The sequence below is a fragment of the Diaporthe citri genome (genome assembly GCF_014595645.1).
Source record: "Diaporthe citri strain NFHF-8-4 chromosome Unknown scaffold_1, whole genome shotgun sequence".
Classification (NCBI taxonomy): domain Eukaryota; kingdom Fungi; phylum Ascomycota; class Sordariomycetes; order Diaporthales; family Diaporthaceae; genus Diaporthe; species Diaporthe citri.
In genome coordinates, this window is record NW_025064846.1 from 2,914,486 (window position 1) to 2,931,422 (window position 16,937).

A 16,937-nucleotide genomic window follows, 5' to 3' on the forward strand; every position below is an offset into this window, starting at 1 on the left:
TGTTGGTAGAAGTTGAGGTTGGCTCTAGGTCTGTAGTTGATGGTGTGCTTGAGGAATGCTAGCGAAGCAGCAAAAGCTGTTAGCACTGGGCATCGATTTCCATAAACGGCTTGAGGAAGGAGGGATATGGCTGACCTCATTTGAGAGTCAAGAATCTCGTGATGCTGTTTTGACGTTGTGTCTCAACAACGCCGTTGACCTCAGAATTGTGGTCAGGACCAACAAGTTCTAGGTTAGAGGTGGTAAGTATCTTCTACATTTCTCAGCTTTGAACAGAAGTTTGAAGTTTCGAACAAGTTATTCACTCTAGGATACTGCTATGAATTCATGCTCCTGAACGCTAAACCGTTTCAGTGACGCTGGTCTGACAATTCCGTTCGATTCCTATATCTTGTGGTGCGAGTGTCTGGATTACAGTGAATGAGAATGATTCATCAAGGCCATTATGCAGTCAGTGAGTAATAAACCATCTATGGACTGTATTTTGCATCTGTAAGTGAAATCTGATAGAGCACAGGAAGTTGCATGTCTATGTCATTACCAAAAACATATCATCTCCCGGGAACCTTGCTTGTTAAGCTGGCTCAACACTATATTGCAACTCATCCTTTCAACCCAATCATGCAAGGCATCTGGTATGGGCACAGAGCTTTATGCCAATACACATAATCAGCAAATATTCCTGGAGAATTCTGTCACCAGGGATTGGAACCAATACCATACATCTAATGCCTGTCAACTTCACCCTAGTGACAATTTTGACGGGTTGAAAGTGACAAAGACATGATAGCACTGTGGGAATGATCCCCCAAATCTCAATGTGTTCAGTCTGTGCTCATAGTGCAGAAGACAAGCTTTACAACGTCATATCTAGAGCCCACGGATACGCAATTATGCCGTGTTCTCCTTCGCAAAAGAAATCAGTCTCGTTCCCACAGCCGCATACTCTGGCTCATCCAGACCCAGCCCAAAGGTGTACGAGACATGGTTATGGCCCTTGAGCACCTCAAGAACAGGCAACTTGGAGAACCTCTTCCTGTAGTCACTCAGGAACTCGAATGTGCCGTCGAGGATCTCATCCGCCTCAGCCTCGCCGACCATCATCAGCAGCTCACAGGGGAGCTTCTTCCGTGGCGGGGTCGTGCCCGTGCCGAAGAACTCCTGGCGGAAGATGGCAGCCGGCGCCCAGCGATGGTTGACCTCGAACAGGTCATCGGTCTGGAACCATTCCTTCAGCAGGTTCGCCCTGCTGGGGTCGATGGTGCTGCACGTGAAGGGGGCAGAGAGGAGGACGGCGCCGCGAAGCAGAGGCTTGGGGTTGGGATCAAGCTTGCCGAGGAAGAGTGCCGTAGCAAGGTGCAGGCCGCCGGCGCTCTGGCCGAGAGCGACGACCTTGTCCGGGTCTCCGCCGTGCTGGGAGATGTTTGCCTGGATCCATTGGAGGGCAGCGGTGACGTCCTCGGCTCCGTGGGGATGGTGCCCGCCCTGCAAGGCTAGGCGATATGTGACGAGACATGTGATAAAGCCGTTGCTAGTAAAGTAGTTGCCTGAAAACAAGTCAAATTTGGACGAGCGGGAGTGATTGTGGGATGAGATAACCACGCACCAATGTTGGCATACATATTGTTGTCCCCAGCCACAAGACCACCTCCGTGGATGAAGACGATGACAGGCCTGCCGGAACCTCCGGACTTGTCTGCCTCTACTGGGGTATAGACATCGAGACGATTCCTTGCATCCGGCCCATATTTGATGGCGGTCTCGGCCTTGATCTGGCCCTCATACTTGCTCTGGAACTTGGCCTGAATTGGTCCATAGAGCTTTGCCAGCGCAGGAGGCACTTCGTTGTTCCAGGTGTTGCCGTACTTGGCCAGGGCTTCTCTTATGGGCTCCATTTTGATGGTTGACTGAGGAAAATCCGAGCACACAATGAGGGGTTGAAGTTACAGTGAATACAAAGGGTCCTGGAAGATTGTTAGACTACATGTGCATATAGGGTATAAGCACTGGTCAATGTAACCAGCCCGTCATAAAAGCCCGGCGGCCGAATATATAAAACTCTGCCTGGCTGGTCCGGAATTTCCGGTACTAATAAGTGCTTGTGTCCCAGGAGAGATGGATGATCCGGTCATACTTGACGTGAAGAAAGCTTGAACCTAGCCACTCCAACTTCTTTATGATTTTGAAGCCCTCTACTTTTGAGGGTTTGAGGTTCTTCTCCTAGAAGATGCCCAGGTCACAGCCAGAGACCCTCTGGGTGAGGAGAAAGGGATGCACGAGCATCGCCACCGGGCGGGAAAGCTAGTTAGGCTTTTGGGTGTGCATCTGCCCAGACAAGCCAATGCTGTCCGAAGCTGCACCAATTGAAGAACCACATCCAGTCACACCTCCTCGTCTTGGACCAAGGTCACAAGTGCCTGGTGCAGTCGACCAGGCTTGGTGTGGACTCCATCGTCAATGTGGACTACCGGACTGCCGGACTGCGATGCCCAGTTTCTCGAGAGGAATCCCGAGGTGCTCCGATGGCCCGTCACGCTAAGCCTTGAGGGGATACTCGGCTAGCTCGCTAGCGCCGAACGGCCAGATGGGCTCCACATCAGCAAGACCGACCGGAGTGAGCTTTTCGGACGCACCTTGCAACCTCAGATTGGAAACTTTTCTTAACGGCATTGTCGTCACCATCAACCCTCTAGCCTCTCGTCTCTTGTCGGTAAGGCTGCCTCCCATCCCCTTTGAGCTCCTCCAGCACCTGAGCTAACATTCAACTCACCACCAAGTCCTCCAGCCTTTCTGTTCCCGATCCCAATACAAAGACAGCCAAGATGTTTGCCGCTCCCCGAATGGCCTCTTCTATGTTCCAGCGCCGCGCCTTCTCGGCGTCGGCTCGTCAGGTATGTCGTCTATTGTGCCTATGCGACTTATTCAGGAGTTGGAATTGACATGCGACGTCTGCCATTGTAGCTGTCCAAGGTGACCGTCCTCGGTGCTGCTGGTGGCATTGGCCAGCCTCTGTCCCTGCTGCTCAAGCTCAACCCTAGAGTGACTGAGCTTGCCCTGTACGATATCCGCATGGCTCCTGGTAAGCATCGTCTGCCCTTCCATGATCGCGTGCTTTCTGTCCGAACCCAATGGTCGGCGCAGTGCAGACGCGTAGCTTGACGCAGCCGAAGCCTGGCAAGCTGCAGCACAGCAAAGCTAACAACCTTCCCCCCTCGCAGGCGTTGCTGCCGACATCTCCCACATCAACACCAAGTCCACCGTCACCGGCTACGACCCTACCTCCTCTGGCCTGTCCGATGCCCTCAAGGGCGCTGAGGTCGTCCTCATCCCCGCCGGTGTCCCCCGCAAGCCCGGCATGACCCGTGACGACCTGTTCAACACCAACGCCTCCATCGTCCGCGACCTGGCCAAGGCCGCCGCCGAGGCCTCCCCCGACGCCAACATCCTCGTCATCTCCAACCCCGTCAACTCTACCGTCCCCATCGTCGCAGAGGTCTTCAAGGCCCGTGGTGTGTACAACCCCAAGCGCCTGTTCGGTGTCACCACCCTCGATGTCGTCCGCGCCTCCCGCTTCGTCTCCCAGCTCAAGGGCACCGACCCCGCCGATGAGAACATCACCGTTGTCGGTGGTCACTCTGGTGTGACCATCGTGCCCCTGTTCTCCCAGTCCGCCCACCCCGACCTGTCCTCCAACGAGGAGATCGTCAAGCGCGTCCAGTTCGGTGGCGACGAGGTCGTCAAGGCCAAGGACGGTGCCGGCTCCGCCACCCTGTCCATGGCCATGGCCGGTGCCCGTATGGCCGAGTCCCTGCTGCGCGCCTCCCAGGGCGAGAAGGGCGTCGTCGAGCCCACCTTCGTCGACTCCCCTCTGTACAAGGACCAGGGCATCGACTTCTTCTCCTCCAAGGTCGAGCTCGGCCCCAACGGTGTTGAGAAGATCCTGCCCCTCGGCAAGCTTGACGGCAACGAGGAGAAGATGCTCGAGGCCTGCCTGGCTGACCTCAAGAAGAACATTGAGAAGGGTGTTGCCTTCGTTGCCAAGAACCCTGGAAACTAAGGGCCTCATGGGCACCTCTCGACTCCTTGGATGAGACTGGGTATCTCTCCTGGGACGAGCTTAATGGGTTCCAGAAGTCTTGAAGGGTGCCAACTACCCTGCTGATGGGCATGCAGGGTTTCGGGTAAATCTCACCTTGTCGTCCTGTTTCAGGATGCAAGTGGACTTTTGCCTGTCTGTATTGGTTGTGTGGTGGGGTGGTAGCTGATTCTGGATGCTTATTTCCTGCGCTTCCTTGACCGGAATATCCCCAGTATTATGGTTGCAGATTTGGATTCAATGGTTCGACAAGAGGCAAGATAAAACGGGAGTGAGAAAGAGAGCTGCTACTTCCTGCGTAGTCTAGTCTTTTATTCTCTTTCGACCTTCATCGGAGATGCAAATAGACAGCTGTTTGTACAATAGCACAATGTTTTCGAGGACTTGAGTCCGACTGTGAAAGCCGTATGAAGCCACAGAGGTGATTGTTTAGGTATGGACTAAGCCCTGGCACGTTCTCCCACGGTCCACTGCACCATGACATGGCTCAGCATTACCAGAAAGTCAAGAGGCTCCCAGAAGTGTGTGCTTGGCTTTGAGGTTGTGGAGTAACTTAGGATTGTGAGTTGGTACAGACACTTGCACCACACCTGGTCTATCAAATGTGTAATTCTATTCAAACCCCCTCCAGTCTATATGCTCCCCTAGCCTCGAACTATGCGACCTGTGTCAACTCGTGTGCCACCTAGGCCTGCTGACGGCCATCTCTCCAGGCCTCTAGCCTCTGCCTCTGCGCCTCGACCTTTCGCTCAAACTCAGCCACCTTCTCAAGCCTCTTTCTCTCTTCCTCAGCCTCCTTGCGCTTCTGCTGCTCTTCCTGGCGCACACGCTCCCGCTCTAGCTGGTCTGGTCTCCGGAGAGCAATGTCACGCGGCCTGTAGTCCGAGAAGAGCTTCTTCAGGGCAACCTCAATGATCCAGCACGCTGCGTAATCGACGATCATGACGGCCGTCATGGTCATCTTGAATTCGTCTGAGAAGGGCACCAGCTTCATCTGCTCGTTGAGCTCGGGAATGAACTCAGTCGAGCAAGAGAAGGCAATGGCCGTTACGCCCACAATACCGTAGAACATGCCCTTGTTCTCAGACAGAGCTTCACGGAAGGGCCGACCCTGGTAGTTGACAGCAAAAGTACTGATTTGCTGAATGAGCTGCAGGAGGTACACCGCACTGTTGAGGAGCGAGGGAGTGAACTCCGCCTCGAGATCAACGATTTCGTCACGGCTATCATAAGGCGTCAGTGAGCTACAGTCAGGAGAAAGGCAACAATGGAAACTTACGGCTCAAGCTTGTCGCAAAATTTGGCAATGTAGATCAGAGTGACAATGTGCACCGCAAACTGGCCGAGGATAGAACCGATGATATAAAAGTTGAAAATGTTTGGTTGCGGACGTTCCTTGGAAAGGCCTTCGACGGACTTGGCCCGCGAGATGGACAAGAAGCAGACGCTCATAAGCATACCGCTGATGGTATACTGACCATCACCAAACTTGATACCTTCCAAGTACAGGACACTCAAGCTGTAAGCACTGATAAGACAGTTGAGGGCGAGAATCTTGTACATTTGGATGGTGGCGACGAGCGTGCATCGACCCTGGCGGATAATGTTCGGGATGGCAACAACATTTCGCAATTTCGAGGTGAATGGCGCAGCGACAGAGGCGTCTCCAAGCTTGAGAGCAGGAGGCTCACCGTCATCAATATCATTATCCATCATCGTTTGCTGGATTTGTTCGGCGAAGCTGGCTGCCTTCTTGGCTGCTTGCGCTTGTTTGGCCGCACGGGGATCAGAGTCGATCAGCTGTTGAGCACCCGGAGACGTCACTGTTTCGATGGGCTGCTGGTGCCCCTGAGACCGAGCGAATTCAGCCGGCGAAACCCCCTTCTTTTGTGCTTCGCGCTCGATGGCCTTTTGGTAGTGGGGATTGGACGGTCCAGGAGGGTACAGGTGAGCGATCAGAGGAGGTACTGGAGGAGCGGGTTGGTTGAAGCGCTTCATCAAGTCGATCTGCTTCTGATACATCTCCTTCATCTTAGTGTTCCGAGAATGTTCGGCGATACGGGTAAGGTCTTCCTGGGTTCCGTTCAAGAGGGCGATTCCGATGTGAGCCTGCTTCAGAGCACCGACGTCGTTGGTTCCGTCGCCGGCCATCAGCGTGAAATAGCCCATGTCCTTGTAGCCCAGGAGAAGTTCCTTCTGCTTGGGGGGAAACTCGGGCATATACCCAAGTGTAACGCAGGATTTGATGCCAGCCAACTTGGTCCTTGAACTTCGCCAGGGCGTAGCCAGTAACACAGAGGTCATACTTGTTCAAGATCTCAGAGTCGATAGGCTTTGACGCATCCACCTCGATATTGATGCGTCCATCGACGCTATGCCAAACAAGCTTGTCTCCATTGTCGTTCTGTTCGGGAGCATCAAGGATGAGCACGTCGCGGTCAACAATCTCGACCTCACGAGCCACATGAGCAGCAGTGAGAGGGTTGTCACCAGTGATCATGACGACTCTGTGGCTACTCTCGTTGAGCATCTGAACAGCTTGCTTGGCGTCGTCCTTCAATGGAGTATGGAGAACCAGGAATCCAGCGAAGGTCAACCCAGCCTCAACGCTCTCACGCTTGAGCTCGTTGATCCTCTTAGCGCCTAGTTCATCGTCTGTCGATAGTTGCTTGTACGCCAATGCCAAGACACGAGATCCCCTGCGAGTGAAGTACTTGAAAGTCTCTTCGTAGTCCGCGGGAACGGACACGAGCATCTTCATGATAGTTTCTGGCGCGCCTTTTACACCGACAAAGGTGCCTCGCATTTGGGCACCGGTCTTTGGGTCCCTGCCTGTGACGGTAGCAACTGAGCTCTGACGCTTGAGAGCGGACGAGAATTGGAAGCGGCGCTTGATTTGGACCGTCCCCACAGTACCTCCAGCAGCTGCTGTCGCAGGCTTGTGCGTCAATGTGTCGTTCTTGCCAAGAGTCCAGCCAAGCGCAGATAAGGTGGCCTTCTCCATGGGATCGCCAACAATGTCCCCCTCATCCAGCTTGACTAGTGCGTGAGCGGTAGCAAGCACGAGTGTGGAAGCCAAACCAGAATCCTTGACGGGAGTCATGTTGCTGTGTGCGCCATCGGATTCTTGTGGCGTGTTGGTACCAGAAGCCCCAAGGCCAAGCCCTGCAATGCCCTCCACGACAAGATCCTCTCCGGTCAGGGTTCCTGTCTTGTCGAAACAGGCCACATCGATGCGACCAGCATAGGGAATACGGAATGGCTCCGTGCAGAAAATGGCGTATTTGGCGAGAGCCGCCAAGCTCGTATTGACAGCCAAACTAAGCTCCATAGGCAGTTCGGGAGGTACCACGCTCGTTATGATGAGAACACAGTCGAGCAAGAGCTTGGATCGCTTGCGATCTTTCTGGACACCCTCGGTCCACACATACCAAGACGCGGCAATGGCGAAGATGAGCAGGAACAGGATGAAGAGTAGAGCCTCGACGTTGTTGGCGGACACGCGCTCTGTGGAATAGATCATAGTGCGGACCAAGCTGCCCTGCGACGTTTCGAATCCAGTCTTGATAACAATAGCCATCGCACCCTTGTCTGGGGGAGGAGGAACCCCGGAGGCAACGGGAGGCTTCGGGTCGTCAGGGTTGCCATGGGTGATTTGGAGAATCTTGGTGCCTCCCCAGAGGAAGGCATTCTTGTCGAGACCTTCGGGCTCCAACCTCGCGTCGGCTGGGCGCAGCTGAATGGATTCCTTCAATAAAGGTGTGCTTTCTCCTGACAACATGGCCTCGTTGACGATGGCTGTTCCTTCTACCAGTAGCATGTCGCAGGCAACGCCGCTGTCTTCCTTGGTTCGGCCAGCAGACACAAGGTCTCCCGGTAGGAGCTTGTCGCTCTGGACCTCAGTCCACTTGCCCAGTCGGTAAACCCAAATGTCGTACGGTTTGATGCTCATGCCACGGAATTCGTTCAAGGTCCTCTGACGCTGCCAGACAACGGTGCTTTCGAAGACAACCAGCATAAAGAGGGTGAACAGCGAATAATACCAATAATCATCCAGCATCCACAGGCCGACGCAGAACACCTGGAAGACAAAGAACGGCGCGACTGCATGTTCCTTGAAGAGCTCGGTAAATGTAGGGACCGGGATATCGAAGGTATTGGTACCATAGTACTGCTCCAGTTTCTTGATCTCCGCAGCGTTCGTAAAGCCCTTGGATTTTTGAAAGGCGTCGAGGGTAGGCTTTGGCTCGTTGTCGACAGCGTAGCTCAAGGTCGCGAATGTCTTCTTATCGGGGTCATACAGGAAACGACGTTTCTGGAAGAGAAAGGACAGGGTATTCTTGCCATCAATCTAGAAGCCGGTCAGCCATAAGTTCCGTGGGGCCCGAAGCTAAAGGGACGGCCGGCGCCGGAGACTCACCTTCTCTCGGATGAGGTCGCTAATATCGGCCACGCCAGCATTTGCGACAGGAATGACCTTGATCTGTTGCGCCTCCTCGATAGACGAGACCTTCCTCGCGGTGATTATGGCTTTGGCGCTGACACTCCAGTGGGTACTCAGCCAGAAGAGACTCTGGAAGGTGATGATTGTGCCGACCCAGACGAATGTCCATTCTTGACCACCGATGTGCTGGTCATATAGCTCAGGGCTCAGGTAGAAGGCTAGGAACACGGGCCAGGCGATGGTGAATGGCCACACGTAGGCATGGAGAAACAACGGCCGCGGCGTCAGCAACTCAGCAGATTTAATCTGCGGGTTGTCGACGAGAGTTGGTGGCGGCGGCGCCATGGTGGGGCGTCGACGGCAACACCTGCGCAGCGGTGGTTGCGATGAAAGGAACCGGGTCGAGGTCAATGGTCTGGGTATGCGCCTACCGCATGGGAGGAGACGAAGTTGGTCGTTTCAACCGGACTGCGCGTGTCTCGTGCAAAGTGGGAAAAGGAACGGAGTTGGGAGAGGGTGGGAGCGGGCAGTAGATGTTTCTAGGCAGGAAGCAGATGACGAAGGAAATTTGGAGTCGCCATCTGTACTTTTTGGGCCTGTCTGGCCGGAAGGAGCAGCGGCAGCACGAGCTGATACGGGCAGGGATCAGTGTCCCCAATTCTTCTGTCGGCGGGCGCTAGTCTCTCTTAGCAGATGAGCTGCCTCGGGACGACCCAACACGGGCCCATTGTCACAGCAGCTGCACTGTAACCAGGCGTGCAGCTCCAGACGGTAGGTATCTACACCAACGGACTGTGAATTTCACTTCATGTTAGCATCCGCCTCGACCTTTTTTTGACTCTACTACTCGATCGCTAACAAGTCGGATCCCATCTAGAAGAACAATCCGTCAACTCCTAAGCATCGAGAAAGTCCCACACAAGCTCATTTATACGGCGGCCAATCCTGCAGTATTCGGGTTAGCTCGTCCTCAGGCGCGGCACACACAATGCGTTTGATATGATCAATGGAACATAGTGCAGGTGGCCCGGGATGCTTTTGGCGTTCCAACAAAATGTGGGAGGGTATCGTGGAGTACTCACCCAGACACATCGTTCCTCCATTCGCTTGGTAACGGCGACCTCTTGTCCAATTTGGATCTCTGCCCGCTCGGCCTGGAGGAAGCCATACCGGCCGAAAATTGGCGAATACTTGTTGCCCTTATCCACCCTGCGGTCTTTCATCAGCTTCTTGAGAACATTACCGCTCTCGCCTGTTCCAGGCCTCCCCGTCGCGTAGTCGACATTGATCGACACGCAGCGCCCGCAGTTCCCAGTAAGATCGAACCGCACGCCGTTCTCGACCTCGATCTCGCCCCAGTAATCCTCATCAAAGGCCCCCTCGCCTTCAACGACTATGTTTGGCCGGAATTTGCGGATGTCCATGTCTTCTCCAGGTGGCAGCCTGCTGCTCACGTCGTTCACAGACGCCTCGGTCGCGATCAGATACGATGCGACGCATGTGAACGTGAGCCAGTGAGGGTCTTCGTTCGAACCAATGTAGCTCTTCATAGAGGATAGCCACCCCTGGTTCCGCTTGTTCTGGGCATGAGGCGACATCGTCCCTAGTACCTGCCGTTTGCCGTCGCCGACATACACGAGTATCGTCTCGAAGCCGAGGCATGAGCTGAACCAAGAGTTATGGGCCTCAGGCATGCGGTAGCCCATGGTCTTGCTCTTGTACAAGTCAACCTCCACGGTCTCAAGCCCAGCGGTCTCCGGCTCCAACGGGATCTCGAGTGGTGTTTTCTGCGCCTGCGTCGGCGGGGAAGCCGGCTCCTCCGGGATCTTGTATTTCACGATCTTTCCATCTAGGATCTCTGGGACGAAAAGAGCACATGCCGGATATCTGACGACTTCAACTGGCTCATGATGACCGTCATCGTGTACCCTTAGCAGCATAAACCGCCGATCATGCTGTACGCCTTGCCTGTCGAGCTTCGCCTTTTGCAATGCAATGCCTTGCAGCGATTTGATTGGGTAAACGTAGAGCTGCCAGGGTCAATAAATGTCCTTCCTCTATTTCTTTTCGTTCTGAAATGCTCACCTGTGTGATTTTCATGGTGTCTAATCAGTTTACTATCGGTGCGAGACAGAAAAGGAGAGGCGGTCTTGCTACTCCTCACGATCGGCATCGTACCTGGGTAGCTCGTCATGTTGGGCTTACATAAGAATTAGACGCCAGGCCGGCCGAACTTATCTCCTCCCTTTCCCAACGGAATCAAGCCTAAGACACCGTTCTCTGAAGTCTTGAGTCATTGCTGCAAAGTCCGAATTTATCTTCGGCACATCAAGCACATCGGCATGGCTTTCGCAGCACAGCTTGATCCGATGCTAAACCGATCCAGTCTTCCAGAGAAAAGGTACAAGATCTTGGCATAGGGATTGTGTTGTGGTCGATTATCATCATAGACGTTGATTATATGGATTTCTACGCTTCATCTCCCCGACTAAAGATCGAGAGATTTCGTCTGTGTTCAATCGGCTAAGGGCGTGGTTCCTTTGGCACCTATGTAGCCGAGAACTACGTGATCATCTCTGTGACCGGACTATATAAGTGTCTATGTCTTCATACTCTCAGAGCATAATCGCGGTTTTGGCCATAGCACCATTCGAGGATATTTTGCTATCATACAGCAGAGCTTCCACAAGCTCACAGCTCACCGTCATTGTTGTACTTGTTGTGGTGTCCAATATCGCCAGGACACAGCACTTGAGACTTATTGCGCCATCTGGTTAAACCGTTTGACCGTTTTAGTCGCTAGAAATGTAAAGGACTGGCAAGTTGTGCCACTGGACTTGCTTCTATCGTCGACACATTTCTGTGAATAAATCCAAGCTCTGAGATGTTACCGCCGACGCCAATGATGCTGTGTCACCCTTTTAGGCAATTTACTACGCCCGCTGGTGCCTTCTCTAATGACATTAAACCTTGAAGTTACAGTGTTGTAGGCATTTACCACAGTGCTGTCACGGAAGGCACTACCAGGTAGAGTGAGACGCGATCAGTGCCACCGTTCACATCAGTTGCCAACATACTTTGCAAGCATGACACTGCTTGCAACCAGAGGAAGTAGTCTTTTACTCCACCCCCCCCCCCATTTCTCTTTCTCTTCTCCTATCTACTTCAATTTGACTCTACAACAATAGAAAATGTATCCAGCTCGTTTCCCCGCTAGCACACCTGCCAGTGATGCCAGCATATCGGCAATCCATGTTGAATGGATCCCAGTGTTAGTATAGTTGATATAATATGACGTAAATTATCGACGATCCAGCCTTTTCTCAAGGCCGTGGCCTATAGCCTGACGACGTGCCTTTACCCCCGATGAAAAGTTTCTCAATGACGGTCTTCGCTTGGCGCAGCTTGGGGCGGCGAGGTGCGTGGTAGGTCAGGGGAACTACCGTTCTCTGCCTCCTGCTTTTGCAAGCCCCAGCGAGGGTCCTTTGGGATAATATCTTCTGATCTGTAAAGCAAGAGGCCAACAGAGAGAGGCCCCAGGATGGTGTTCAGGACGATGGCCCAGATGGAGACGAGAAAGGCCTCCTGGGACAGAAACGAGGTGTCATTCAGCCCGAGTTGGATGATAAGCAATCCAATCTCGCCTCTAGCGACCATGGCCATCCCCAAAAGCGCTACAGGAGCCCAGTCGCTTGAGAGTCGCCCCTGTCCTACACCTGAAGACCGGCGGGACACGAGATCCCAGAACGGAATGGAGAGGCCTACAACAGCCTGGAGTTGTTGTTAGCGTCAGTCGAGGGAATTGAGGAGAAAAGAGAGGTACGATGCATTGTTTCTTACCTTTCCAATCGCCATTAGCAGTGAGAGCACGATGCCTCGCCATACGACAGTACCTGTCCACAATCTCTTGAACGGTATAGCGAAGCCAATGCTGGCAAAGAATAGTGGCTCCAGGACGAGGGATTGTGGACCTGATATGAAAGTCTCGAACGTCTCATGGAATGCAGGCGCTACCAATGTCACGCCATCCTCACTCCCGACAGCTTGAGTGGGCCCGTCTGGGAGGGTACTCAAGAACGTGCCTGCTAGGAAGGCTCCGAACAAGAGAGAAGCCCCAGCGTAGGCACAGACGACGAGATGGGCTGACAGAACGATTGTCATAAGGCAGATCGTGGCTCGATGTCCCAGGGCGGCTACGTGACGCTCTCCAAAGCGCCGGTACAGCGGACCAGCTGCAAAATTAGCCAGCAAGGGCGAGACAGCTCCGATTGCGAAGCTCGCAAGGATTGGTCTTCCCACAATCCAGCCAATGTTCCCGCCCCCACCTGCGCCGATGCCTCCGAGGTTTGATATGACGCTGACCATGATCAAGCCAACGACATCGTCGAAGAGCGCGGCGGAGATCAGGACGGTGCCTACTTTGGTGTGCGTGAGGTCGACGTTAGGTGAGCTGCTAATGACCACAAACGTCGTGCCAATAGAAGTTGTCGAGAGAGCGGCACCGATAATGAACGTTTCCAAGGCTCCATAACCAAAACCTAGGTAGAGAAGCAGATAGCAAAGAGCGATGGGCGCAGTTATTCCAATAGCGGCAGCGATGGTGCTGCGCAGGAAATTGGCCTTTAGGAGGTCGAGCCTGATGGTGAGACCCCCTTCAAAGATTATGAGAATGAGCCCGATATAGCCCAAAGCCATAAATGTCTCCTGCCACGCAGTATCAAGGACATTGCCAACGGGTGCGCCGTAGAGAATGCCCATCAGGATCTGGCCGATGAGACAGGCACGGATGGCCTTGTTGAAGACCCATCCTACAGACGACAGAAAGAAGAAAAATGAAACCAAAACCAAAATACTGATGATATCTGGTTCACGGTACTGAAGGAAACCAGCTGTGGTTGCGGCCATGCTTAACTGGCCTGGACTGGACTGGAGGGGGTCCTAGACGCTGCTGCAGGAGCGGGAGCAGCAGTATTCTCAGGAGTTCTGGAGGCAGAGCAGCCCCGGAGAAGTCTCTGGACCGGACCAGAGGTGAGGCTCCGGGTGTGCGTGGGTGATTGTGAAGGCCGCGAGGTCTACGCTATGATGAGCTGGCGCTATGCAGTCCGACGGCTTGTCAAGGAGCTGCGCGACGTCTTTGTCTGTCACGCCGAAGGCTGCGTGAAGTAGTGTTGGCGGTGTAAGACTCCATCGAGGTACAGTGCAGACAACGATAGTTGGTAGACGGTAGACGGTATCTGATTCTTTGAGCAGAGCTGGGATATGGAAGGGATCTGTGGTGGGTGGACAAAACTGCGTGTTTGTGGCTTTGCTGCGATGTGGAATTGAGTTGACGATGTTGGCAATTCTGGTGGGGACGACGTGGATGAGTTATTTCCCGCCCCTTGGCCGTGCTCTGGTGGCGTGCCATGCGCGATGTCTATGGACGGAGGCCCCTGTTCTACAGTGGCGTGGCCCTTAGAGCTTGGCTGGGCAAATGAGCCTGCTGACTCTACCGCCACACCTGCGGTTTTGTCAACTTCGGACCACCGAATGCCCAAGACAACCACGGGAAATCACCCAGAAAAGACTGGAGACTGACTCTGTGATGCTCGTTGGGACCGAAGAAACAGCATTGTCACTCCTGGCCAGCTTGAAAATTGGCTGGCAAGGGCTGGACATCTGCTGTCGGCAAGTAGCCTTTCGCCGGAGTCAAATGCAATGGCCGAGTTTTGCAACAGCTGCAGCCACATGCTCGCTGCTTTCTTGATTTCGCTTTCTGGTGTGGTCCGAACAGCAAATCTTCATTCAGTTCAAGATTTCCCTGGCAGTGATTCAAAAGAAAGCAAGTGCTTCAGGTTGTGCGAGACAGAATGCCCATCGACCGAGCGAAACACCAAGATTACGATGCTTCATCGACATGTGTCCAGTCCACCGGGAACAGCATGCGTAATCGTGGCGGCGGCGGCCAACGTGTGACCAACGGCCGTGGACTGCATTTCTTGAACCCGTGTGGCCCGCACTTCATCGTATCCTGTATCACGGACGGAACGCACCTGAAATGTATATGATCGACCGACGCCATGCTCCGAGGAAGACAAGCCTCATGCAGGCTTGCTGACACCGGCGCCCCGTTCTTATTAGTCTGGCCTGCGTCGGGAATCAGGTTCTCTTGTTCACCCGCCAGCCGTTATATTTACCAAGAAGATTCCCACGGGACACTTACAGTTCACATATGCTGACGTCAAGGAAGAGGCAACGAAACATAAAGCTCGAATAAATCCGAACGATGGCGAACCATGCAGCGAAACTCAATGTTCGAACAATCGACGATCTAGAGGACTTGGCAAATGTGATATTGGCCAGTGCGAAGACCGTCAAGTCTTTCCTCTCAGACAACAAAATCCCGGCACCTTCATTCTCCGTCGATGCTCCTGCGAGCTTCCCGGAATGCCCTCAAAGCGTACGAGATGCACGGAGTCAACTCCTTGACGCCTCCAAGAAGATACACCAGCTGGCTCTAGGGCCTATTGATCATCTGTTCGATTACAGTTGCTCGGTCAGCCCAGCCTCCAGCTTGATCTGACGCACAAACACCACTTACTGATGTCCTTCCCAGTACAACATCCCCAATGCTTTTCGCTGGATCTCTCACTATGATGTGCCGTCGTTCGTGCCTATTGATGGTGACATCAGCTACTCCGACCTGGCAGCAAAGTCGGGTACCAACCAAGACATCACTCAACGAATGCTGCGCTATCTGATGACGAGCAACATCTTTCATGAGCCCAGACCAGGTATTCGAATCTCTCCATAACTCCCATACTATGCTGGACTGTTCTGACCACACACGCGGTAGGGTTTGTTGCGCACACCGCCGGATCCAAGCTCCTGACGGTCCCTGGGCCCAGGGATCTGGTCTACTTCGCCACCCTGGAGTCCACCCCATGGGCAGCATCATACGTCGAGACATTTGACAAGTGGGGCTACTCAGAGGAGCCCAATGAGACCGCCTTCAACTATACCTCGGGGAGTTCCCTTCCTGTATATAAGGCATGGGACAAGGATCCCGTGAGGGGACCTCGGTTTGGACGAGGCATGGACGGATTCCAGTCGTCCAGCGCCTATCACACCGATCATATGATCAAGGGATGGGACTGGCAGCTTCTGTCCCCGGGCAGCACCGTGGTTGACATCGGGGGCAGCAGGGGAACTGTATCCTATGCTCTCGCGAGGGCTTTCCCGAACCCCAACTTTGTCGTTCAGGACCTTCCTGAAATTGTCTCCAAAGCACAGGAACAGGTTGGCGTTGAGAGCGAAGTCGCCTCGAGGGTGTCATTCCTGCCTCACGATTTCTTCACGGCCCAGCCCGTCAAAAATGCTGAAGTTTATTTCCTGCGCATGATACTTCACAACTACTCCGACAAATATGCGGTCAGCATCCTTCACCATCTCATGCCCGCGATGAAGAAGGGCCCCAGGGGCTCCAAGCTGTTGATCGCGGACCAGATCATGCAGCCGATGCTAGGTTCAAGCTCTTGGGACAGCGGCAGTAATGGCAGTAACGGCATATCGGCGCGAGATGAAGGCGCGATGCGATTCTTGGATCTGCAGATGCTCATAATGCTGAACGCCAAGGAAAGAGAAATGGTGGACTGGGAGGCTCTTTTCAGAAGAGCAAGCGAGGGACGGCAAGAGGGGGTACTGCAGGTGACGGGGCATAGAAAGCCAGAGGGAGGCGTCCATTCCATCATCGTGGTAGAGCTGCTTCCTCGTGGGGATGAGTAGAGCCACTTAGCCCCGTTTCTTTTGTAACAGGCCTGAGACTATAAGGATAGAGGGAAGTGAGTCCCGTGAACTTCTCGGTGGAGAGAGTGAGGTAGTGTGCCGACACATCAGCAGGGCCATGGAGCAGTGGCCATGTGCATACGGAGAAGCTGCTGTCGCCTTCCTCCCTTGAGCTTTGGTAGTCTAATAGATGGAGCAATTCGTTGAGAACAAGGACCAACATGCACACAGCACGGCTTGACAAAAGAGAGACATGTAAACCTGGCTGTCAACTGACGAGTCTCTGCCCTTCTCTCTTGCGTCGTGCCTCGAAGTCAAATCCGGGAGCGCCGGCCATGGCTTAGCTTTGGTCACCGGACGTTTGCAGGGTAAGGGTTCGTCACTTGGAGCGGAGGCGTGAATCTCGAGCATCTCGCGCCTCGTTCACTGCGGGCAGCTTTCGTCCGTCCATCTTCGTGACCAAGTGATCGACCGGAGCGCCGGATGCAGAGCGACGACTCGATCGTCGGTAATAACATGAGCGAAGACGGGATTGAAACCGCGCCGATAGCGTGTGAGCCATGTAGGCACAAGAAATGCAAGGTCGGTGTTGTCTTTCCCCGGCTCACGTAGCAGCCATCTGAATTCACCGCA

The 16,937-nt window shown here is 53.8% G+C and overlaps 6 protein-coding genes across 6 annotated transcripts; 2 read left to right on the top strand and 4 right to left on the bottom strand.

Annotated features, from left to right (window-relative positions):
• Positions 1 to 891: 891 nt before the first annotated feature.
• INS49_000763 (uncharacterized protein) lies at positions 892 to 1,895 on the bottom strand (the record flags this gene model as incomplete). The annotated part of the gene is made up of 2 exons (XM_043161599.1): positions 892 to 1,547; positions 1,607 to 1,895. The coding sequence occupies 2 exons, from the start codon at positions 1,893 to 1,895 to the stop codon at positions 892 to 894; spliced, it is 945 nt and encodes a 314-aa protein (XP_043030105.1).
• A 927-nt stretch (positions 1,896 to 2,822) lies between these two features.
• On the top strand, positions 2,823 to 4,057 carry INS49_000764 (uncharacterized protein; the record flags this gene model as incomplete). The annotated part of the gene is made up of 3 exons (XM_043161600.1): positions 2,823 to 2,891; positions 2,962 to 3,079; positions 3,219 to 4,057. The coding sequence occupies 3 exons, from the start codon at positions 2,823 to 2,825 to the stop codon at positions 4,055 to 4,057; spliced, it is 1,026 nt and encodes a 341-aa protein (XP_043030106.1).
• Positions 4,058 to 4,781: 724 nt separating this feature from the next.
• On the bottom strand, positions 4,782 to 8,885 carry INS49_000765 (uncharacterized protein; the record flags this gene model as incomplete). Its single annotated transcript, XM_043161601.1, has 4 exons — positions 4,782 to 5,319; positions 5,376 to 6,292; positions 6,354 to 8,447; positions 8,517 to 8,885. The coding sequence occupies 4 exons, from the start codon at positions 8,883 to 8,885 to the stop codon at positions 4,782 to 4,784; spliced, it is 3,918 nt and encodes a 1,305-aa protein (XP_043030107.1).
• A 579-nt stretch (positions 8,886 to 9,464) lies between these two features.
• On the bottom strand, positions 9,465 to 10,640 carry INS49_000766 (uncharacterized protein; the record flags this gene model as incomplete). Its single annotated transcript, XM_043161602.1, has 3 exons — positions 9,465 to 9,485; positions 9,623 to 10,570; positions 10,626 to 10,640. 3 exons carry the CDS (start codon positions 10,638 to 10,640, stop codon positions 9,465 to 9,467), a joined length of 984 nt encoding a protein of 327 aa, XP_043030108.1.
• A 1,278-nt stretch (positions 10,641 to 11,918) lies between these two features.
• On the bottom strand, positions 11,919 to 13,445 carry INS49_000767 (uncharacterized protein; the record flags this gene model as incomplete). Its single annotated transcript, XM_043161603.1, has 2 exons — positions 11,919 to 12,311; positions 12,381 to 13,445. The coding sequence occupies 2 exons, from the start codon at positions 13,443 to 13,445 to the stop codon at positions 11,919 to 11,921; spliced, it is 1,458 nt and encodes a 485-aa protein (XP_043030109.1).
• A 1,360-nt stretch (positions 13,446 to 14,805) lies between these two features.
• On the top strand, positions 14,806 to 16,304 carry INS49_000768 (uncharacterized protein; the record flags this gene model as incomplete). Its single annotated transcript, XM_043161604.1, has 3 exons — positions 14,806 to 15,075; positions 15,136 to 15,238; positions 15,376 to 16,304. The coding sequence occupies 3 exons, from the start codon at positions 14,806 to 14,808 to the stop codon at positions 16,302 to 16,304; spliced, it is 1,302 nt and encodes a 433-aa protein (XP_043030110.1).
• Between the last annotated feature and the right edge of the window lie 633 nt (positions 16,305 to 16,937).